General features: G+C 39.1%; 1 protein-coding gene across 3 annotated transcripts in view; it reads right to left on the bottom strand.

The window, feature by feature from the left end:
• LOC129768417 (neuropeptide Y receptor type 2) overlaps positions 1–26,358 on the bottom strand; it is a 283,678-nt gene that overhangs the window by 81,341 nt on the left and 175,979 nt on the right. For all 3 annotated transcript variants that reach the window (XM_055770070.1, XM_055770068.1, XM_055770069.1), the window contains one exon: positions 23,609–25,946. In XM_055770070.1, the coding sequence (XP_055626045.1) occupies positions 23,671–25,281 (1,611 nt within the window). In that variant the 5' untranslated portion in view covers positions 25,282–25,946 and the 3' untranslated portion in view covers positions 23,609–23,670. The remainder of the gene's footprint in view (positions 1–23,608; positions 25,947–26,358) is intronic.

The following is a 26,358-nucleotide window of genomic DNA, read 5'->3' on the forward strand; positions in this document are numbered from 1 at the left end:
AAGAGTGATTGATTTCATCAGCAGTGAACTTATTGACAGTTTGTGTCTCCGGTGTTTTAATTCCTAGCTTCTTGTCATTTTTCCATAATTCTTTTGTTGGCAAACTCGTGTTTAGCCTATGAGCTCATTTACGTTGTTTCGTGCTCTTTTAAAATCAAGAAGAGCATTGGGGTTTTTAAGATGTTTCCATCTCTTATATAACAAATCACGATTAACAATTTCTCTACTTATGGTAGAATTGAACCAAGGATTGACCTTCTTCTTAGAGTAGATTGTACGAATAGGAACGAACATATCGTGTAAATCCGTTAACAAATTATTGAAAAACTCCAATTTTTGGTTGGAGTTATTTGTGTTGTAAAAATAACTCCATTCTGCTGAGTGAAAAACATCTATCAATGAGTCAAACTGTATGGCATTATAGTCACGGAACTGAATGTTCCTTGGACATAAATTATGATTAAAATCAAGCGATGCAAATACAAGATCGTGGTTAGACAGCACGGGAACTTCTATCTGGTTGAATCTCAAAACTTTAGAAGCATCGTTGGTCAAAATCAAGTCCAACAGTGATGCACCGTTCCTATGAAAAAACGTTGGCTCGCTTCCCAAGCATTGTACCGAATGAGTAGATAGCACGTTACGTAACCTTTCCGACTTAGGTGAGTTTACCAAGAGATTAGTGTTAAAATCACCAAGGAAACAAATAAAGTTGTATAAACTTCCATATGACAATAACAAGTGTTCAAGTGATTCATTGCATTCTATTTCTGGTGGGTTGTTAAGCGCAGTCAGTAGTATTTTTTCGTTTTCCAGAAGTACTTCAATTGTGATAAATTCAGTATTAGTAACTCTGAATTGATTATTGGACTTCATGATCAAATTGCAGGTTATACCATTTTTTATGTAAATTAATACACCACCTCCCAAACGACCTACTCTGTCATGTCGAACAATATTATATCCATCAATGGATATAATAGAATTGTCAATATTCTCATTCAACCACGTTTCACTAACACACAGGATATCAACATTACTTATTTTAACAATCAGACGCAATTCCTCAATTTTGCAAAGCGCACGAGCACAAATACTTTGACAATTCACACAGCATAAGTTAGAACACACACACACACACACACACACCTATAGATTACACATATATATGAATCCCTACACTGTATATCACACACATACATCTTTAGATTTGTATTTACAAATTATAATGTACCGAATATCAATATAACGCCACCCTACGGTAGCTAACATAAAAGCATTACAAACATCCGCAATAGAACGGTCAGACCGAGATCGAAATACGATCTGTAACAATAACAAATGCGGAATCCGCGTTAGCATGCTATCTTTTGTTTAGCTTACTAAGATAAGCAATGATCGCTAACCATGGGTGCGCGGAGAAATAAAATCAGTTGAAAACGGTCACTCATGAAGTCTGGTTTGAATACTAGATAATTCATACAGAGAGCTTATTTTTAATTAACGCAGATTTCATCACAGTACCTGGAATGCACCAGTTTGTCGTGGTGTTAAAATTGGAATTATTAGCCATTTGATAAATAGAAGGACATAGCTATCAAAGGAGGATAATAAAAGAGCATTTCGTAAAAATCTACATTCTTCATTATAACAAACATTCTAGAAAAACATCAACATCATATTTTTTGGCACAAACAGAAACAAGAAATATATGGATCGCCATATACAGGAACAGTCAACAGATCTCACACAGCAGCAGAATATCATTTGGCAGCAACAGCAGCAACGCGAACCGACTTTCAGAAAGGGAATCATGGAAGAGAGGGAAGGAAAGAAGGATAAACAATAATTCATTAGGAAGGGTTTCACGATAGATGAAAATCATCGTCCGTAGATATGACGATCTCTTTCTCATCGCCAGTTCTCTTCACAAATAGGATACCATTCCGTGTAAATACTCCTCGCAGCCTCCCATCCTTCTTCAGTTGTAGTGCCTTGGATCGTAGTTTTCTGACATTGGGTCCCAATTTTTCGTTGATATATATTCGTTTGGCAACCGAAAAACCGACATCAGAGAGCGACAGTGAACGTGAGCGAAGATACCGAGAGTAGAAGTCGTTACGCTGGACAGTGATGGCGAATTGTATCAGGATCGTATACACGCTTCCAGCCGTTAACATTCCCTTGGAGAGTCTACGGATATCGACGAGCGGATAATTTGTCTCAGTATAGCCGAACGTTTTGCCCCATGTGTGAAAATATGTTAACAGGTTTTCTCCGTCCACATACGGGACTCCGCTCACCACAAGATCGTTTATTCGAGCAGATCTATCCAATGCCAGCGGTGTTTCCTTCTTTGCGGCATCGATTGACGAAGTTAACTTGTCGAATGTGCGCCCACTCTACATTGTTGTGTCCAATCGGTCCCAACAAATGGTGTCGACAACGATGCCGATATCGTGCCATTTTGCAATGATTTTGTCGACCTACCCTTCGTATTCGACAACCAATTACGAGCCAAACCTGTGCCAATCTGGCACCGCGTCGACCGATTGAAAAACTGCTCGAACCTTATTATGGCGGTATTTGTTTCGAAGAAAGTTTAAAGTTTAAAGTCTGTTAGGGAACAGAGATATTAAAATCAAGCTGCCCAGGGTAAATCGGCATTGCAAATATATGCAGATGGATGGCATTTTTATATAGCAAGTAAGGTGAGTGATACGATTAATTCTAGCAAATAAAATTCAAATTTGGAACTTTAATGTTGGTTGCTTTCATATCAATGACCAATCGTGTATTGTGAAACATTTAGCACAAGTGTAAGTGTAAAATTGTATATGGTTGTGTTAAAAATGACTTGATATATGAAACGATTTATTTCAATTTTCATAAATAACTACCAAGGTGTGTTCCCGCTCGAGAAGGGGTCGTTCGGATTTAGCTGTCTGTTTTGTTGTGTTCATTTTCACCCAAGGAATGTTTATATGGCGAGTAAAATTGGAAAAGTGAAGAAATATTAGAAAAACTGATTTCCCATATACTCTACATATAGTATTAGGTGCTGTAAGTCCAATTAAAATTCGCATTGAATTGAATAAATTGGATTTCTTTATATTAATGTAACATGTTTTTACTGATGAGAAAAATTGATTATTGAGTTCGGTATTGGTAATTATCTTATATTACATTGGTGAGTTTTTTTTCTTTATTTCATCCATACATAACATACGAGGCATCTCGTCTAGGATCACAGAGGGCGGTTTTCATCATATCTCGTTCCACCTCGGTATCTTTTATCTGATATGCACCATCCAACGACTGTTTACCATCCTTCTGTCATCATCACTCGGTAAACGCTGGTGGAGTGAACAAATAACATCCAACAACCAAACAAAACGGCCCTTTTCAGGGCCACCGAATCATTATCAAAGAGTTGAACGATGTAATTCTTCAAACATATCCAAAATCAACAGATAGCTTAACGGAATCCTACGTCAACTATACGGTCGTGTCTCGGACACAACCATCCTGTGACTTTTTTTTGCATGTTGAATTAATGTGACTATTGTGTACTATTGTGTGGCAATTTAGTTTAGTGTCATATATAGTACCTAGCTGTTGACAAAAAATGTAAAAAATCAAAAATCAATGTGAATTCTACAAACCGGAATAAAAAGCACATTCGGAAAATGCTTTTAAATCCGGACGGTCAAAAGATGACGATTGAATTTCTCATTGAAGGCGTTACATAAGGGTATGTTAGAAGACTTAGTATGGAGTATGGAGTGTGGAGCAAAGATTTTCGACCCGGGAAACCGCAAAACTCTTCGGTATACAGCACAGGGTCGATTATATAACCCGTTTGTATGTACGTGGGTAACTTTGTAACTTTGTCTGTAGCGCTGTCCCACATTAATAGAAATTTAATCCCCTTCCTGTTGACCGATTGATCTGAATTTTGGAACACACCTTTATCTCTGCAGTCATTATAAAACTGCGTATTTCATTATCTTGAAAATCCAAAATGGTAGCCGCTATAAAATGGCGGATTTCATATTTTCTCTAATCCTCAACAATATGGGTATCAAACGAAAGGGCTTGATTGGTAGAATACAATTTTTGATGAAAAATGTAAATCTAAGATGGCAGCCGCTACAAAATAGTGGATAACATATTTTCTTAGAACCCCATCAATATGGGTATCAAACGAAAGAGATTGACTAGTAGAACATAGTTGTTCATGAAAAATGCAAATCCAAAATGGCCGCCATTTCAAAATGCTTTGGAAAAAATATTTCTTTTTTAAAAACTGCATCAATATGTGTGTCAAATGAAAGGGTTGACTATTTGAACACAAATTCAAAATGAGCCACGTCAGATTTCTATTTTCTACAGTTAGATGTTTCATTACATGTCTCTTGATTTTATTTTAGTCTCATCAATGCCATAGATTAATGAAGAAAGAGGTGGGGTAACTACTAACATCTACTTGTCTTATTATTTTCTAGCTTTTAGTACATCATCTGTATCATTATTATGTTTAATCACAATGAAACCGTTGAACTTAAAAATAGTTTTTTACTTATTTATTTTTTTAGTTCTTAGTACATTATCTATATCATTAGTATATTTATCTACAATAAAAAATGTTTGTGCCGCGCAACACTGAAAAAACACGTGCTCCCGTGGCCGAGTGGTTAGCGACAAACCTAACATGCCGGGGGTTCGGGTTCGATTCCCGTTCTGGTCGGGGAAATTTTTCTTCAAAGAAATTTCCTCTGACTTGCACTGTGATCACGCGTATTCTAGAGCTTGCCACTCAGAATGCATTCATGGCGTGTTATTTGGCATAGAAATCTCAACTAAGTACTAATGAAAATGACGCAAGTAATACTACGTTGAGACGGCGGAGTTCCTCTAGGAACTTTAGTGCCATATAAGAAGAAGAAGAACACTGAAAAAAAACTGAAAAAACACAAATATCTAGAAAAGCCGTAGGAACACATTTAAATATGAATTAGAGTAGTACTGAATCTCTTAATAAAAAAAATACAAATTTTCAATATATTTTTTAGTTTTTTTTTCAAATTTTTATCTCGAAGCTTTTGAGGATGGCGTGAAATAAACGAAAAAGTACGTTTTTCACGGTAGACTTTATGTTAATCCACATAGGGGTTCAAAAAGACCCCCCCCCCCTCAAAATTTATTATTTAATATCCTATACAATATTTGCCATACAGCTGGTGATTTGGTTTGGGGCACTTTTTACTCCCTTACCCGGCCAGGTCCTTTGTCCACTCCTCAAATCAGTCCCATCCTTTCATCAAATGCGGTTCCTATTTGCCGCACAAGAAAGTTTTTTTTTCAAATTGTGTACCGAACACGACTTTTTAAAGCTATTGGTATAGTTTTGAATGAATTTTGTTATGGGATTTTGTTTTGTGCGGTCCCTATCCCCCGCACAGAAAAGGTTTGCCTGTACCTTAAATGTCCAATTATAACCCGCTGCTTCCTATATAAATGTTTCTGTTTCTGTGTTGTGTGGGTCCAAGAATGTGACAAGCGAGCATTGCATTATGCTATAGTTTTATCAGAAGACACCAGGATTGTGTTGTGCAGTTGCAAAGTCGAATTACCATTCACTCAACAACCAAAATTCTTGCGTTATTTGTTTTATTACCACTTATCAGAATCAAAACATTTCTTGGCGAATGTCCATTTTTTGCTTTCGAAGGACATCGAGCAGTGTGAATATTTTTGAAGAAAGTAGGTCCGACATTGAAGGTAGTTTCTAGTAAAATTAGTCTACACTTGGGTCTACTTACCAATTTAGAGATAACAAACAACCCAACAGATTCAAAACAAATTCATCATCGAATCGGATCCATGTTGCCACCGGGGAATAGAAAAGGTAAATTTCTTCAAATGTGTTTGGTTCGTTTCGTTAGAAACTAAATCAAAAAATCTAAATAAATCAGCATTGTGCAAGAGGAGGCGATCTGGCGTAGTGGTAACATCCATACCTCTCACGCAGAGATCACGAGTTCAATTCTCACTCCCGACATTCTTCCAAAAAAATGAAAGTAAAAGTGACGAACCAGCCAAAATGTGTTGAAAGTCACTATAATGGAGAGAAAAAAAAACATTGAACGAGCTATGAATAAAATATGTTATATACAATTGAATTCGAAGTATGATATAAAAAAGTCACAGGAGGGTTGTGTCCGAGACACGACCGCATAGTTGACGTAGGATTCCGTTAAACTATCTGTTGATTTTGGATATGTTTAAACTCTTTGATAATGATTTGGTGGCTCTGAAAAGAGCCGTTTTGTTTGTTGTTGGGTATTGTTTGTTAACCAGTGTTTACCGAGTGAAGATGATAGAAGAATGGTAAACAGTCGTTGGATGGTGCGTATCAGATAAAAGATACCGAAGTGGAACGAGATATGACGAGAACCGCCTTCTGTGACCCTAGACGATGCCTACTGTGATATGTATGAATGAAATAAAGAAAAAAAAACTCACCAATGTAATATAAGATAATTACTAATACCGAACACAATTATCAATTTTTCTCATCAGTAAAACATGTTACTATAATATAGAGAAAACATATTTGAAATGGAAAAGGTAATTTTTTTATAATTTTTACTTATTCAACCCAATGCGAATTTTAATTAGACTAATAACACCTAATACTGTATGTAGAGGATATGGAAAATCACTTTTTCTAATATTTCTTCACTTTTCCAATGTTTTCAACTTAAACCAAACGACCCGTTCTCGAGCGGGAAATTATGAAATTAAATAAAACCGTTCCATATATCATTTTTAACACAACTGCTAACATATACAATTTTACACTTACACTTGTGCTAAATTTTTTACAATAAACGATCGGTGACTGATATGAAATTTCACGAAGCAACCGCCGACTTGCATATATTTGCAATGCCGTTTTCCCCCAGGCAGCTTGGTTTTGATGTCTCTGTTAGGGAACACATTTCGGTAGGAACAAAAGTCCCCCTACTTTCATGTATTTACAATGCCGATTTCCCCCAGGCAGCTTGGTTTTGATGTCTCTGTTAGGGACCCGCCGCATGTGTCGTCAATTTCGACCAATCAGAAGTGGGTATTTCCGTTGGGATAAGGGTTGAGATTTTTCAATTTTTCGATAGTTAGTTTCAAGACATATATTATTTTCTTCAATATAAAAAATTGTTATGGAGTGCCGAAATCGTTTGGCGCAAAAATACCATCAATCTATCATGAAATAACTGAGCAATAAGCGTTTGAAATTGGACAATTTTCACGATGTACTCGATTTTCGATTTTCAATTTGTACCCCAATATGTTTCCGAAAGACGTAATCCTACGTCAAAAAACATAAACCGATCAAATGGTATGAACCGATTCCCCATCTAAAAACGTTGTGAAGTTGGAAATGGTTATCGATGTTACATTCTATGTTACGGCATATTTACACCATATTATACCGTTAAAATCTTGTTCCATCCCGCCAAGAGAACAATAGTGAGAACACAAGTGTGTCAAACCACACATGAGTCACCGCATCTCAACGCTCTGAATACGAAACTTGGGAAAAGTCATAACCTCGTTGACGACGACGCCCGCCGGCATCGGTGGTGGCAACGGTGATGATTCATTACATCCTTTCGCCTGGTTGGCTGTGGTTATGAAATTGATATGCAAAGCTCGCGCGGTAGCTCTTCATCACTGTGTGCGCTGCTGGAACCTGGTTCAGCGAGATTTACGAGATCCCTGATGGCTTCGCGCATTGAATGATTCCCGTAGCTGGTGGCTGGTTAACCCACTAACAGGAAGTGAAGATTAATTGCCTGATTGGTTTTTGCCGTTGTAATCAATCTGAAGTTGATTGGGTTTTTGTTCTCCGGCTGGCTGATGCGCTTCACCTAGTTAGTTCACGTCTTCATTCGAGCTCCCAACACTCGGGCCTTCTTGATTGGATTAGGAACTAATTCCGAGTTGATTCGTAACGAAAGCTTTAACCCGTCAGCCGGAACAGATGGGCGGAATGTGAGGATGGCACAAACGCCGACGCGCTGAATTTTTGATGACACTTATGACCGTCGACGTCTAATGGGATTTTCGGCGAAGGCAATTCCGACAGCAATAAAACGATTGAATCACTGTCAGTTAAAACCTGAGTGCTTATGGAGTGGAGTCGACAGTGGAAATTGATTCGGGGAAAACCTTTCCCAGCCAGCTTGCGTTTCACATTTTCCTGTCAGACTGATTGATAGTTTGACACTCAGCTACCGTTTCGTTCATAACAACAATCGAGCAGGAATTTGATTCAATCTGTTTGCTCACATTGGTTCTAAATTGGCAATTAGTCATTCTTGGGGGTATATTTGCATAGTAAAAAATCAAATAAACTCTGTCATATATTATGGAATAAAGATTTTATTTTCATTTCATTCGAATCCATAAATTTCCACAACGATTCATAAAATCTAATGAAAAAACACCCGAAATGTTATTGCTTCCAGTGGATGATGGTAGCTTTTCCATTTTCCCCAGTTCACATTTATGGAGTTGGAAGAACAATTCGGATTGACAACGTTCCACGAAACAATTTCGGACGCCATGTCTCCACTGCAAATGGCGCACACACACATTTTAGAACACCCAACGCCCAACTCATCGCCGCAACACTCACTGTCAAATTGTGTTCTCCAAATTGGACGTCAATCCTCGCGAGAGAACACAGCATCCATTCGAAACCAATGATATCGTCGTCCATTAGAGAGTTTGTATCTCGAAACGAAGCGATGAACGATTCTCCAGGGATGAGTAATCGAGAATGAAAAAGTTATTTATTGATACAAGCAAGAGAATAAATGGAAGCTAATGTGTCTCGGCGAGGCAATTGTCTGTGGAATAACTGGAAAAGTGTTTTAATCTCCGCAACTTTAGTCAATTTTCATTCGGAACTTTCCACTGTCGTAGTTTATTTCTTCATCCCAGCTTTCCCATTTTTTGCCAAATTGCTAACGTTCCATTATTCAACTGTGGTGAAATGTTAAAAGTGAGAATTGAGCAATAATTTATGATATCGAGAAGCTCTTATGAAAAACGAATAACTGAATGTAATCAATCAAAGCACAAACTAATAAGTCCATACACTTATTTCAGCATATGCCAAAGCTGTTTGATGCTATCAGATTGAGCCATCACATCACTCTCACCCCATTAACACTGAGCCACCCAAAGAAAAAAAAACTTATCAATACATTGCGTCCTGCCACACTTCTGGATTTTGGATCTGGACTGGGATGTGGGAAGGTTTCCCATAAGTGGATTTTATTTCCCCATCGGGAAAATGCGGTGAAAATGGTGAATCTTCAGCAAATTGTTGGTTCTATTTGTAGGAGGGAAATCCTCTTAATATATGGGGGTTATCATGATTTGTGGTTGATTAAGATGGGATATAAGCAATGCACAGTAAATATGAACTGTATCCGTGAACAGCCAATCGTATTCATCAATATTTTTACTAATGAAGATTTATGGTCGTTATAGGAGGTAGTTTTTGCCTATCATGCCCGATAGGATGGTGTTGCTCTACAGAGTGTCGGATCAAGATAACACATCCTTTTCTCATATTTTTCGGTGGCAAGCCTGATTAAGATTTATTACAACCCATCGGCTTGTGATCGAATGGTTGGAGGCATAAAAGCCAAACGTACACCTCGTGGTTGGCGTTTTGAGAATAGTTCTATCGACTAGAACATGGATCTTGCATATGTATATTGCATATACCAACCTTTCAAATCGCAGAGAAGGTGAGATTTGTCTTTGAAACGTGGTACCATCGAACAAGAAGAAAATAAATCGACATTAACCTAGGACTACGAAATTATAACCGGTGAGAAACAAACATTTACGATTACTTTCGTTGAATGAGGAGTGGAAAGTTTTGCAAAGCAATAAAACGTCAATTTGAGCAGATTTTCAAATTAACTCTCAGAATTAACATGTACTGTTGATTTCTCGCTGTCTAGAGTGACACTGAAACACATAATTTGCTGAATATCCAAGTAGTTTTTCAGTGTCTCTTAGTGAAATTACATATCCAATACGCCCAAAAACAGGATGTCGGCTCAACGACAAAAAGATTCCCTGGTATTCCCTGATTTTCTAACAAAATTTCAGAAAATTCTAGGTTCATATATCTGTGTGAGATATCTATCTAACATTCTCTTTTGTATCGGACAAAACAGCTGTGTCTGAGATCAGCATTGAGAAAGACTGCTGTCTATTAGCTTGAGCGAGACTGTTACATAAATAATGACGGTCATGGTCAACTCTTTGTTTACAATTTCACAGTTAATTCGCCTTTAGTCTTATAAAATGCCAATTTGGAAAACTAAACCAAACTCGCGGCCTTGAGAAAGTTCAAACCTCGCTGCCGTCTGGTCGCTATCTGGAGGACTGATGAATCGTGAATGTTGCGAAATTGCAAAATGTTTGTTATTCTCGCGGAGCTTATATTGCAATATTTTCCTTATCCACATTGTGTTCGTTCTACGTACAATGCTGCATTTGCTACTTATATTTCATGAAAACGTGTCCTGTTATCCGATTTGACACCATTACTGAAAGAAAAAAGAAACAATTTCTTAAATTTTAAATAAAAATAAAAATAAAATAACACCAGAAGTACAAGAATATCGTTCGTAAAATCATGATGATCATGAGGTAAGTGCGGCAAAATATCACAAACAAAGGCTCCAAAGGCTGGTTTGATGATGTGTGTATAGTGGGATTATTGTCAGTTCTGGAATTTTTGACAGAATATTGCTTACAAAGTCTTTCTCTTGAAATCTCTTGTACAGGAAGATAGAAAAAGTTGGTGTTGGTGTTTCAAATTGTCGTACGGTTCAATTGATAGTTGTGATCAGTACAACAATATTGTTTTCGATAACGCTAAAAAACTTCAAAAATATCAAGAGTTCACGAAGCATTAAACTTAAAGTCTATGATCATTTGATTTATACTATGTTTGTAAGGTTATTTTCGCTTTAGCAAAATAAATTTCGTGTTATTTTTTATGTGAGTTTGTAAGTAAGTAAGTAAGTAAGTAAGTAAGTAAGTAAGTAAGTAAGTAAGTAAGTAAGTAAGTAAGTAAGTAAGTAAGTAGGTAAGTAAGTAAGTAAGTAAGTAAGTAAGTAAGTAAGAAAGTAAGTAAGTAAGTAAGTAAGTAAGTAAGTAAGTTAGTAAGTAAGTAAGTAAGTAAGTAAGTAAGTAAGTAAGTAAGTAAGTAAGTGAGTAGAGAGTTTTTCCATCTGGTTATATAGTTATGAAACACTGGAATTTTAGTTTATTGAATGTTTCGCGCCTGAACACAACAATAAAGTTCAAATAGTCAGTCTTTTAAATGAAGATAGTTGTTGTATACTACACTATATACTTCAATTCAACCGACTACTTACATATCTCTGGAAACTTATAAAAATGAGTGGTTCTATAGTTGTGAAACGCAGTGTATATCGCATAGTATTTTATGCAGAAAACTAACAAACAAGATTGGGGTTTCTGGCAGTACTGTCGAATTATTCAGTTTATACTCAAGTAATCGTTTTCAAACTGTGTGGAATTAATTCCAATAATTCCAATTTTTCTAATTTCCTTCCGATTAGAGCAGGAGTGCTGCAAGGATCGGTTTTGGGGCCAATTTTGTTTCCGTTATACATAAAAGACCTTCAGAACACTTTAAAATATTACATGGTTCACCTCTATGCAGATGACGTGTAACTATATCATAAATGTACTATACAAAATACAAATGTAATCGCTTTTCAAGTGAATGATGATTTGGCTCGTATTTATGAATGGTCATTGAGACATAGATTGTCAATCAATGTTAAAAAGTCGTACGCAATGTTCATAGGGGATGCTAGAAATAATGTTGACAGACCGTGCTTAAGGCTGAACGACTCATTACTGGCATTTGTTAACTCCGCTTGGGCTAAAAAATCCAGGAAAATATGGAATGGGAAAACTTTATTCTCGAACAATGTGGAAAGTGTATGAAAAACTACGCTCATTGCAGCTTAGTGGTAGTTTTTGGAGATTTGATATTAAATTAAAATTGTTTAAATCGCTTATCCTTCCTCATTTTGTGTCGTACGATTTCCTTTTGATACAGTCTTCATCAGTTGCGACCAACAAACTAAAAGTAGCCTTAAATTCATGTGTACGTTTCGTGTTTAATATAAATATTTTCTCGCATGTTTCATATTCGCAGTCAAAGTTACATGGATGCGCGTTTCAAAGCTTTGGGAAGCTTAGATGTTGCTTGCTAATATGCCAACTAATAAAAAACAGAGAACCACAATATCTGTTCAGTAAATTGAGACCATTGAGAAACTTTCGCTATCGGAAGGTTGTAATTCCGCGGTACCAGTTGTTGAAATATGGTAAGTAAGTAAGTAAGTATTCATTCTTTGTCAGATGCGTTGCAATTTGGAATTCACTACCGAATGATTTAACTTTAGAAAGATCAGATTCAACATTTAGTAGAGGGTTGTTCGAGCTCTTTCGTGAAAATCAAATAAAAAATTTGTTTGATTAGAAGAATTATAAAAATGTCCGAGGCATGTTTCACTAGTTCTACCATGTAAAATGCAATGTAACATTTGAAAAGGTATTGCCTTAAGTTGTAGAATAAACAGTAATAATTATAATTGTCAACAAACCGTTGCAAGATTTCATTAGAATTTTGGCTTAAATCATCATGAAACCGTGAATACTTTGAACATTGTTTTGTTTCTTCCATATACAGTCCATATCGAATGCAAATAATTACGACACGATATTTTTCTTGCCAATACAGACATGCTTCGCCTACTGCTTCACCTCGATATGTATCTCATTGCTTCATATTGAATGCAAATAATCACGATACCATATTTTGTTTACCAATCTAAATCTATTCCGCCTACTAGTTCACCTCATGTGTACCTCATGTACCTCAAAAGTTAGATTTACCGAAATGTACTATTTACAGCTATATTTATTTAGAAGGTATTTTAATATTCAATACTAATAAGCGTTATAAAAATGACCACATTCATACAATAACAGGTATCCCAAAACTCGTATATTTCGTGCTATTTTTGATGGAGGTTTATAAGGAAGGAAGGAAGGAAGGAAGGAAAGAAGGAAGGAAGGAAGGAAGGAAGGAAGGAAGGAAGGAAGGAAGGAAGGAAGGAAGGAAGGAAGGAAGGAAGGAAGGAAGGAAGGAAGGAAGGAAGGAAGGAAGGAAGGAAGGAAGGAAGGAAGAAAGGAAGGAAGGAAGGAAGGAAGGAAGGAAGGAAGGAAGGAAGGAAGGAAGGAAGGAAGGAAGGAAGGAAGGAAGGAAGGAAGGAAGGAAGGAAGGAAGGAAGGAAGGAAGGAAGGAAGGAAGGAAGGAAGGAAGGAAGGAAGGAAGGAAGGAAGGAAGGAAGGAAGGAAGGAAGGAAGGAAGGAAGGAAGGAAGGAAGGAAGGAAGGAAGGAAGGAAGGAAGGAAGGAAGGAAGGAAGGAAGGAAGGAAGGAAGGAAGGAAGGAAGGAAGGAAGGAAGGAAGGAAGGAAGGAAGGAAGGAAGGAAGGAAGGAAGGAAGGAAGGAAGGAAGGAAGGAAGGAAGGAAGGAAGGAAGGAAGGAAGGAAGGAAGGAAGGAAGGAAGGAAGGAAGGAAGGAAGGAAGGAAGGAAGGAAGGAAGGAAGGAAGGAAGGAAGGAAGGAAGGAAGGAAGGAAGGAAGGAAGGAAGGAAGGAAGGAAGGAAGGAAGGAAGGAAGGAAGGAAGGAAGGAAGGAAGGAAGGAAGGAAGGAAGGAAGGAAGGAAGGAAGGAAGGAAGGAAGGAAGGAAGGAAGGAAGGAAGGAAGGAAGGAAGGAAGGAAGGAAGGAAGGAAGGAAGGAAGGAAGGAAGGAAGGAAGGAAGGAAGGAAGGAAGGAAGGAAGGAAGGAAGGAAGGAAGGAAGGAAGGAAGGAAGGAAGGAAGGAAGGAAGGAAGGAAGGAAGGAAGGAAGGAAGGAAGGAAGGAAGGAAGGAAGGAAGGAAGGAAGGTAACGTGCTTTATGAACGGCCTCAAATAAAACATGGAAGCCAGATTCGCGTTCAGCATCCCGAAATTATGAAAATAGCATGTTTTTTCTCATTTAACCACACTTTTTTTTGCTTGGCCAGCCTTTGTACCCCACTGTGCGACGGCTTATGCTGCCGATTTGACATTTGTTTACTATTTTTATCGCGTAATATGTTCGAACTATTCGTCTGGCAAGAAATGGTAGTACTGCCCAGTTAGTTTGAAACATAAGATACGATCTTTTAGTTAGGTCCGATCGAGCGTTAGCGACCAACCGCATTGTTAACGCAGGACTACGATCTTCAATTCGCCATTTTGTTACTTCCGATATTATCTTAGGAGGGAACGAATTTGAATAATTGACTTTCGTACATTTTTTGTGGCTTTCAATCTACACTCGACAATAAAAAATAGAGGAACATAGTGCGATGTCGAGTTTTTTAAAAGATTTTAGAAACGCTATAACTTTATGAAAAATGAACGCATGAAGATGTACATCCTTTTAAAGCTTTTTTTTTCAAACTTGGAATATTTGATGAGCATATTTCCACCTTGGTGTGTTGATGTAATGGATGAAATATGGGAAGAAATAAAAATCGATTTATTTCTGTGTTTTTTTTCAAACGTTTTGTAGACTATCATAATTTTTTGCCAACTGTGTCAATAGCGAATCCAATTAAACTTATCAAACAGCTTTTACAGCTGTTCCTCTAATTTTGTTGTTGAGTATATATTCAAATGCAACAACTATTTTTTGCATCGATTATTGTGCTCGTTCAACGGCGTCGAACCAGATCAGCTCAGTGATTGTTATCCATCCTTCAAGTTCACTTTTTAGACGAACGGAACCCGATCAATTCGATAATATTAGCTACCATTGCAGGTTCAATGGGCAACTAGAATCATGTACTTAAGAGTCCGTCCCACACAATACCTAGAGCTCCGATATTTGTCTCGGAAAATCAAGGAGAATCATCGTTAATTGTTCTCTCTTATAGTGTACTCTATTCGCTAGAGTTGTTTACAAGATGGTTATTGGCTATTTTCTGAGCTTTAGCTAGAACTGGAGTACAACATATTTGTTTTTGATTTATCATGTGCGGAGTGAAAGAAATAAACCTTCGTTATTTGATTTCCAAAAAGACTGCATACCTAACACAAAGGATGAATATTAAACTAATGAATTATAATGAAGACAGAAACAATTTAACATATTATTATCCTATGAATATTTCATCTACAAACATCACTTCATTTCCGTCTGCCTTCGCTAAGACAGAAATCAAATCAGTGGCTATGAGACTCGACCTCGAAACAATTCACCACTAAACGGTTTGTGGTTCGTTTGCATATATAGTGCTGGTAAGAGTGGTTAGCAATAGCGGTAATCACCATCAAACCGTTTCAAAACGGTTTCCCATTCATATGGAAACTAGTTAGAGGGGTCCACATTCCGTCTGTGGTCAAATACGACCAGAGCTATCCCTGCTGAAGCTACGTTCCCAGACTAAACTAATTAATTATTTACGAGCTTTGTGGTGGAATTCAATTAGCAATGTGACGACAATCACATCCCATCGTTCACACGTTCCGGCATCATTATCATTGGAATAACTAAATTCCAACCAATAATCACGATCGGATTCCTATTCCTATCCCTGCTCCGCTCCGCTCCGAGGGACATTCTTGTCCGGGCGAATGGCAACCTAATTTGCATCCCATCCAATTTATCACTCGGAATTCAACGCTAGTCAGCAGAACCAGGACCCATTGTCGGGCTGTCATCCGATTCCGGTGCTTTACAGAAGTTGTAAAATGTGCCGCTGTTCGAACACTTCCTACACTCTCCGTCCATCTGTCTCCGTAAATTGATTGAAATGTAAGAAATAAATAAAATTAATGGCTGAATGTCAATCTCGCGTGAAACCTCCGCAGTGATCCGGAGTCCGGAAACACTGCAGCAGCGCATCCGACGAGGCTCATCCGTCGTCGTTCAGTTGACTTCATCATCATTACCTCCGTGGGATGAATTGCGAGGAGGAGCAGGAGGACGGCAATGATGGCTGACGACTGATGCTGTGGATTGAAATTTTATGAACGTGTGTTTATTCTATCTCCTAGCAGATTTGCGGAGTTGGAGGGACATTCCATTCCGAGAGGGTAGCTGGGTGGAATTGATTTGGCGAAGATGAGAACGACGTTGGAAGTTGACACACTTTGCTCAAATTTTTAAGTGCTTTCGGTTCATCTCCTGGCAAAGCTGTCTGCTGATTTATGTCGCTTGTGGGATGAAGCAGATTAGAATTACTTTACCGAGGGATTGGGCGGAGTTTGTCTGGATTGATGTTCGAGTACTTAAAACTTTTGATGGGAAAGTCAGCCAGTCTTTGAGATGTTGCTTTAAAGCATTAAATAAATTTCTAAAATAAATAACAAACTCGAACCGAGCGGAAGCAGTTATTGTAAGGAGTACCAAAAAGAAGCACTCCATCAATAATGACGGTTGAGACGGAATGAACATAAACTGGTACTGAATAAACAGTATCCACGATAATGAACCCTGAACCGACTCAACATTTTTTACCACTGTTGTGTGTGAACCCCTGCGTCCACCGACTCAACATATCCTTGCTTACCGAATAAAGCAAACTGGTGTTTGAAAATATTCCAATTTTGTAAATTCTCCGGGCGCATCAGAACATGTACGATTTAATGAAAGTATATTCGCTTTCTGTTTAAGTGTGTATACTCGTATAAACATTTATGCAAATCATTTTTAATCGACAGAAGTTTCAAGTACGGATGGGATGCTTCTACAGCCCAGGATACCGATTCAGTGTGTAGTTTGAACTATGAGACCGATGGTTGTGAAATATGACTTTCTAGATAGGGATAACCCAGCTCATGACTGGCTAAATTTCAGCTCTCAATGGTTGCGATGGCTGAAACATTTGCCTAATAAATCCAAAAGATATACAGAGAGCGTCAATTCAGCGGACCATTTCTTCTGTCAGTGTTAGAGTTTTTTTCGACATAGAACTAGGTCTTTGATTTCTATATAGGGGGTCACTCTACGAAAAATGTAACGATTCATTAGGAGTTTTCAAACGCTTATTACTCAAAATCGTTATTGCGACATTTTTTTTTTCTCTATTATGGTGACTTTCAACACATTTCGGCTGGTTCGTCACTTTTACTTCCATTTTTGGAAGAATGTCGGGAATGAGAATTGAACTCGTGATCTCTGCGTGAGAGGTATGCGGAGAGGTATGAAGAATTGGAGGCTTTACTCGATCAAGATCCATCACAAATGCAACAAGAACTTGCAGATACACTTGGAGGATACACTCAGCAAACCATATTCGATCGTTTAAAAGCAATGGGAATACTCCGAAAGATAGTACATTGGGTGCCGTATGAATTGAAGCCACGAGACGTCGAACGCCGTTTTTCCACGTGCGAACAACTGTTCCAATGGCATAAAAGAAAGGGTATTTTGCATCAAATCGTTAGTGGCGATGAAAAGTGGGTCCATTACGACAATCCTAAACGTCGGGCAACGTATTGATTCCCCGGCCATGCATCAACATCGACGGCCGCGCGAAATATTCACGGCCAGAAGGCTATGCTGTCTATTTGGTGGGACCAGCTGGGTGTGGTGTACTATGAGCTGCTAAAACCGAATGAAACCATTACGAGGGACCTCTACCGACGACAATTGATGCGTTTGAGCCGTGCACTGAAGGAAAAACGGCCACAATACGAACAAAGACTCGTAGGGTTATTTTGCAGCACGACAATGCTCAGCCGCATGTCGCGGAACCGTTTCTCCAGACATTGCTCCATCCGATTACTACCTTTTTCGATCGATGCAACATGGCCTGGTTGACCAACACTTCTCCAATTTTGATGAAGTCAAAAATTGGATCGATTCGTGGTTACCCCACAAACCGAATGAATTGCCAGAAAGATGGGAAAAAGTTGTAACTAGCGATGGGCAATACTTTGAATATTAAATTTGCCACCATTTTTGCAGAATAAAGCATTAATTTTTGAAAAAAAAACGAAGAAACTTACCATTACTCTGCCGTAATCTCGCAAAGTGACGCAAGCGCCAAAATTGACATTTTACCTTTTTTGTTACAGATCGATAAAGAATACCAAATGCTTTCAAACAACTGCGGAGTTTTACAGAAATGTGAAAAAATGACCTCGTAAAAGCCTAAAAACGGAGTGGCGCAAGCGCCATTTTCCCTATGGTGTGTCGTAATTTGATTGTGATGCGAAGTAATTTTTTTATCTGATCTGATAGCATAGAATGGATTAGCAGGGACAGCAAACTTCACATAACAACATCTTCCGTAAATCACTTTTCCGAAAAGCTCGTCATGCCTAACATTTTAATTCAAAACAGTCCATCCCCATGCAGTGCTACATTTATAATAGCAATTTTGTTTCAGAACTACAAATCATGTACTTTGCTGTGTTTATAAATCTCGTCAAATATTTAAATTCATGAATTCTCAAATTCAAATTCAAATTCTCAAAGGAAAAAATTATCATTGATCGATCACATATTGAACATAAAAAGTGTAACTAATTAGTTTAAACTCATCAATTTCATTGTTGATTACCAGAATTGATGTCTTTCGATGGCAATGATGTCTTCTATCCTCAGGTATCAAGCGATAAAGCTTCTTGACGCTGTTTACTTTCTCACCTGCTCATTTCTCTTTCAGATGGATTGAAGCTGAGTGTTGATTGAAGTCGGATTTGGTGAAAAGCTGCACTTTTCTCAATCCTCCATCGGAACGCATTTTGTAACAAAACTCAAAACATGCTCGCATAAACTGTATCTGCTTTACATCGGATGATTTTGGACTGCATTATTTTATGTTTTCAATTGCATTTCGGATTGGAAAAAAATGGTGCTGTCTATAATTGTTAAAATCGGGTTCTCAAATATGTTAGCCTGTTCAACGCATGTTACAAAGTCGGAAAATGTGTAGAACTTTTCTCCCTGATGCCTTCTCATGCTCCGCGGCATTTTGGAGAAAATAATTGGAAACAGATTCTCGCATACTTTTATGGATGAACACCAATCGGTTGTGGAAACAGCGATTAAAATTTGCAGTTTCCACAACAAACTGGCGTTGGTATTATAGCTTAAATAAAACGGCATTTTTTCAAAAATCAAGCTGATGGCAATGTTTTTCCATCAAGTGCACACAATTTGTACAGATCAGATTTTTGTAATAGATAACGCGTAAGCTGATTATACATGCAATTTTACGAGAAGTCCCGTACTGGAAATTCGTCCCTCTGGCGCTTGCGTCACTTTGCAAGATTACGGCAGAACTGCTATTAATTGTGGTCCATAATATCTAGATTGTTGTTTGGTTATGTAAAAAAATCAATTAATGAATTTAACTGGCTGCTGATTTAGAAGATCGAATGGATATACTCACGCATATCAGATTATGAAAGTTTGAGTAGTCGCGATCTTAATATCATGTTCCCCATTTATGTCTTCCTAAGAAACCCGCTTCACTTCCTCGAATGCACTTGCCCGCTCTCCTTTCCCTTCCCTACACATAAGCAGAACTTAGCACCCAAAGAGATCAATTCACTACAGCAGCTACACGAACTTCCCTTCCCAATAGAGTACTCAATAGACATCACCGTGCTACAAAATTATTACAACCCTCTACAAACAATGTTCCGGACAACGTGGCGACGAAGGAGAAAATGTTATTTTTATCTATAATATATTTCTGTAGTATTTCATAGATTTATTCGACATAGGCTTATATTTATGTAGATCTTAACTATTTAGACTTGTGTTTTAAGATGATACATAATGACTCTTTGTCTTCTTCTGCATAATATAATAAACAGAATTAAAGGTAGTAATGGCTTTTATCATATTTTTGTGCACATTGATGAGCAGATTGTGATTCCGGATTCTACCACGTTAGGGGAAGTGGGGGCATAGTGGTCACCCTAAGGAATATGCCCATTTCCAGCGTCCACATACCGTCCACATAAGGTGACTATCAATACGGCATCTATAGTCAATAGTTACAAGCAGGTGACCACTTTGCCCCGCATGACCAATTTGCCCCCACTACCCCTACGTGAGTGTTTTACCATCACTTCTCTTCTAGTTTATCGAATCAGCGGTGAAGCTTTCTCATTTTTACTCCTTAAATAATGATGAAAATAAAATACTAATCAAGTTGGGTAGAACGGACACTCCCCCGACAAAAGACAAACATTTTGTTCTGAAAACAATTTGATTATATCCTCCTTCTTTTTGTTAACAGATGTCCACAAACTACGTTTGCAAGTGCAACCATATATTAGGCTGTCAAAAAAGTCCTGCGGTATTTCCGCGAGGTGTCGTTGTAAGCGCGTAGTTCTAGTTGTATTCATTGTATCGAGTCATACTATAGCTTGTTGGAAAGGTATTTTTGCGCGCTATAATATAGTCCTTGACATTGTTTTATTTGGTTAAGTCGTTCGTGAGTTATAGTGTCGCAAATATGGAGCAAAATAAAGAGAAAATCCGACATATTTTACAGTACTACTATGACAAAGGCAAAAATGCATCTCAAGCTGCCAATAAAATTTGTGCAGTTTATGGGCCCGATACAGTTTCCATTTCCACCGCACTTCGATGGTTTCAACGTTTTCGTTCAGGTGTAGAGGTCGTCGAAGATGCGCCACGCTCCGGAAGGCCTGTCGTCGAAAATAGCGACAAAATCGCTGAATTAGCCGAGAAAGACCGGCATAGTAGCAGACTATAAATCTGCAGCGGAACCAGTGAATCTGGGTGTGCCCCAAGGAAGTGTTCTGGGGCCATTGCTGTTCTTGCTGTATATCAATGATATCAAACAGGTGTTAAATTATAGTGACGTGAACTTGTTCGCTGATGACACGGTGATATTTGTTGTAGCAGATACCTTGCAAGACTGTTACAGAAATATGAACCATGAACTACAGCATCTAGATGACTGGCTGAAATGGAAAAGATTGAAGCTGAACATAAACAAAACAAAATATATGGTAGTATCGACACGTATTATAGACAGTAGCGGTTTTGATATAAATATAGATGGACAATCTGTGGAGAGGGCATCATCAATCAAATATCTTGGCGTTGTTTTGGACCAAACGCTGCATTTTGACGAACATATAAACTACACCATAAAGAATGCTTTGTAGGATAAATCGATTTTTGACCTTTGAGAGTAAGCTGACGATCTACAAAGTATTGATTGCTCCACATTTTGATTATTGTGCATCCGTGTTGTTCCTAGCAAACAAGAGACAATTGCAACGGATGCAATTTTTACAGAACAAAGCCATGCGCTTGATATTGAGATGCGATAGACTAACTCCACGAAGATTGATGTTAGAATGCCTACAATGGATGTCAGTCGGCCAGCGTATTAAATACTGCCCGCTCACGTTAATATTCAAAATGACCAACGGTTTGACACCGCATTATTTACGAAACACAATAACTCATGGAAGAGATATACACCAGTTTAACACAAGGCAAGCAAGTGACCTCAGAACTCTGAACTTCCGGATGTCCTGTACCCAAAATTCTATTTTTTACAAAGGTTATAAGCTTTACAACTTACTGCCAAATGAAGCAGAGACAGCAACAAGCCTCAGAATATTCCGAAACATATGTAAAGAATTTTTGAAGAATGATCCGGATTTGTGAAATGTTTGTTAGTTAACGTTAGTATAAACGTATGCATGTTGACGAAGTTATGACGGATATATTATCTTGTTATGTTGAATGTTTTCTGTTCTTTCTTTTTGTCTAAAGACAATAATAATGATGGTATTTAGTTTGTTTTCAGTTTGCTAGATAGCAAGATTGTTGATATTAGATTTAAAAAAAATTGCGAAGTCTACAATAGTTTGAGCATCGCGCGCATAAACAGACATGAACAATTTAGGATGAACCTCATTACAACAGGTTGCAAATTGGAAGTGGAGCGAAGCTGGGGATAGCCCTACCGGAACACTCGTAAACACATTTGTCAAATAGATGGTTATAACGAGACTTTTCTGAATTGAGGCAGATCTGATTGCGAGCTTCAACGGACATGTGTATAACCCAAGTTATGAAGGGCATATCAGTTTTCGAATTATCAGTTTTGAAATAAGCTAACATCATTTCGAGGGGTTTTATGTGAACAACGGAATGCAGCTGGGGATAGCCCAATCGGAATACTCGTAAATTCATTTGTTAAATAAATGGTTATAACGAGATTTGTTCTGAGTGCGGCAGATCTGATTGCGAGTTCCAGTGGGAATGTTATCCTAAGAATATGAAGGGCCTGAAGTGTTGGCTCGAATTAGGCTTAGAAATGCTCAGCTGTCTGGACTCAGAAACGATCGCATTAGCAGACCGTTATCGAGAATCTAGTAAAGCGGGAATTCTCTTGTAAATTCACGATTGATTCGGACATAGGTATTGGGTTCAATTCCCGATCGGTCAAGGATTTTTTCGGGTTAGAAATTTTCTTGACATGTCATGGAATAAGAAAGGTCGCGTGCTGCCTTACAAAGTTCATCAAATTTAGAGTCTATATCTGTAGCACAACCAGTTCGTTTTATTTTGATTGTATCTTTTTTACTGGTTCATATTGATAATACAAAAGTGAATTCTTATAAGTAATTATCTTAAAGATAACTCATCCAGCTCAAACCTTTGTAGGGGAATGAGGTGGGACCATCATTATTTTAACTGCTCGAAAATCCAAACTACCGGAGTTCGAATCCTATCGAAACCACCACTAATTTTAAACATTTATATTCTTCTCCACTAAAAGTCACTTGAATAATTTCTGTTTCTACAAGGGTGCGTTACTTACTGTGATTTGGAGATAGGAAATTGCGTTACGTAGGAGGAGAGGGGGAGGGGTTCCAAAATCCATATTTTCAGCGTTACGTAATTTGTCCACGACGCCAAACAATTTACCCCCACCCAATGAACCAAGAAAAATAAAGATGCTGCAAACTAGCCCGAATGAAACGCGGAACAAAACAGACACACTCGTTTACTTCTGGTTGACAACAGCGAGGGCAATTTGCAACTTCTCAGTGCATCGACCGCGTTGGCACCCACGAATGAGTCGATTTGTCTTTTTAATTTGACGTTGAGAGGACAAATAGGGTACTATTAAGTTATCTACCGCTGCCGCCACCCACAAACGGACAGAAAGTTGTCGACGCCGTTTCTCTCATTCCGTCTCATTCAGTGCATGTAATGACACTTGGAAACACTCGCGTTGCAGATGCAACGCGACGAGTAGAAGTTTTGCAATGAATTGTGGTGACAGAAGTAGGACATGCAATAGGGAAGTTTTTCCTGCGCAAGCATTACAATTTGGGTCAGACGAAGAATCAATTAAAAATCTGAACTGTCGATATTTTTCCCGCTATTTTCAACGGTTCACTTACCTTAAAATTTACGTTGTAGATAAAACAGCACGCTTCTTTCCCGTCTCCGACTTAGTCTCAGTCTATAGTATCTCAGGAACCTTGGTGTCCCCGCAGGTGCCGTCGTTGATCAGTATCAATGACTGCAGCTTTGGGTTGCTGAGCTTGGTGGAGGGGTTAGCGCTCAAACCTCCATTCCCCAGACTGTTCGTTGTTTGCGTTTTGCTGCAGCTGGAAACGGCTGCCACCGATGTAACAACGGGCAATTGCACCTCAAAAGGGGTCTCCAGCACACCCGATGGGAGCACGACGGTTTCCTGGCTTTGGATCGACGGAAGAAGGGGTGGATTTGCGGACAGAAGCATCGGTGGGCCGACTTCCGAGAGCAGTATTGAGTCAACGCTTTGCTTAGCGGAATCATTGGTGGTTGTGGTAGTGGTGGTGGTATTTGGGGAACGGTTCGACATTGGCGGAAGGATTTGGGAGTTCGGAATAAGGGTTTCCTGCACGGTATCGTTACCGTTGCAGGTTCGATGTTCAGATCGGCGCATACTGACGGTGCTGCGACCACGGGACGGGTCGAAACAGGGTAGCACTTGTTTGAACTCTTTACGGAAGTTTTCGTTGAGCCACGCATACAGGAACGGGTTGTAACAGGTCGAACTCATGGCGGTTAGATGCGCGATGAAGAACAGCAGATTATAGAAGGGCCAAGCGTTGATGTCGGAGTAGAAATCGTTGCACATATTCACGAGATTGAGTGGCAACCATGAGATGCCGAAAATGGCAACCATAGCTATTAGCATTCGGTTGGTGCGCTTCTTACGGTCCCGTTCGGCTTCCTCACGACGGGTTGTTTTTGATCCAGGCTTTGTTCGAGCTCGATCGTTCAGCTTAATTGACACACAGATGTAGCAGAATGCCATTATTATGAATGGAAGGACAAACTGTAGGATTGAGGTCGCAATTGAGAAGACCTTCCGCATGTTCTCCGAGGGCCAAAGTTCCTCGCAGTAGAAAAGCCGATCCTCTTGCAGGGTTTGATTAAGCATGGTTCCATTGATGTCGTCATGAAGCCTCATGTAGAGGCCATACGGGAGGGTTACCAGCAGAGCGAACGTCCAGATGAGAACAATGATGGTTATGCAGGTGGACAGTTTCATTCGCGGATGAAAAGGATAGATTATCACGAAGAATCTATCGATCGCTATGGAAGTCAGAGTCAGAGTGGATATGTACACGCTGCAACCCTGAGCCAAGGGAACTGTGTGACAGATAAGTTTGCCGAAAACCCACCGCCCAAGGAATGTATAGGATGGTGTGAACGGTACAGCAAGAACACACAGCAGAATATCCGATAGCGCTAGGTTCGTTATGAACAGGTTTGTCACCGACTGCATAGCCTTGTTGCGAAACACCACGTAACACACCAGAACGTTTCCAAAAATACCGAGTATAAATATGCTAGAGTACAGCAGACAAAACACCATTTGCACAAGGTCATTAGAGAGTATGATGTCACGGTCGTTTACCGCCATCAACACTTGGGCGCTTCCATTCCGCCTCATTGCATCACCACTACTCGATGTCATATTGACAGCATCGCTCAAAGTTTCATACGTGGCAACGGCCGCTGTGGGTATCAACGATATCCCCCCGATCCTATCCACGGATGACGGCATTGTAATAGCCATCTTTACTATGCCACCGTGTTGATTGATGGCAACCCGCCTTCCGTCTTAAAATGAAACTCCTTCGAAACCGATATTCACAACACTAACAGCGAAGCGTCTTCCAGCGAGGCAACTAGTAACAGGCTAGACATAACTTGATGTCGTCAATAATGATTCCCCCAGTAGCGCGAAGCCGCTAGCTCCCAACCTATATCCACCCTTTCAGGGGATATCTTCTTTAGTTTCTCATATTACGCGCGATAAATGGTATGTCACACGCACACATCCGCACTATCAATACGTTCATTTCCTGGTGTCCCCACACTTTCGCACCGGTTCAATTCGCACTTGTTCCGTAGACGTCGATCAGCTCGCAGCACCCGGCTTTAGTAGGCCTTCAACTCCGTACACTCCCCGTTCACCCCCGGGGCGCGATGATATCGGCGTGTTATTTTAGAACCACATTTGCCCTATGCCCACAGCACGACTGTTGCACTTTCTCTGCTGGTAGCAGTATTCCAGTAGCAGCACTTAAAAGGTGACAGCCCCCCGGTTCCCCAGTCCCACCCTGTACACGATCGTAGTGTCAAAAAGATGATGTAATCGATTTTCTGGGTTAATTTCCCTCACACTCTCGCTGAGGTCTCCGTTCCGTTCGTTAGCACGCGACCGTGTTGGTGGTGATCCTGAAATGAGCCGGAAGGAAGAGATGGTGAGACATGGTGGGTGAAACAAGCAATTATAGTTATGTCAGAGTGGTCACATCAAATGGAAAATGTCGAACGGGTTGAAAATCCACGTGAATGGGTTTTTTTCGGTTTCGCCATGGGGGGATGGTTGATGCTATCGTATGTTTGGTATGTTTCAGATAGCATAACATAAACGTTAAGCTATTTAATCAATATCCCATAAACATGAGAAGAATGGGGAGTAATTTGTGTGTTTCAGTCATCGGCGACCCTTAATAGGTGTGGTTACATCGATTTTTTTACTCTTATTCCAATTGGAGATGGATTACACGATGAAAATGAAGAAGTTTTAGAACCGCAGACATCATTGCGGAAAGACTTTCAAACGAACAACACTTACACATCATTT

Source organism: Toxorhynchites rutilus, chromosome 2 (genome assembly GCF_029784135.1).
Source record: "Toxorhynchites rutilus septentrionalis strain SRP chromosome 2, ASM2978413v1, whole genome shotgun sequence".
Taxonomy (NCBI): Eukaryota; Metazoa; Arthropoda; class Insecta; order Diptera; family Culicidae; genus Toxorhynchites; species Toxorhynchites rutilus.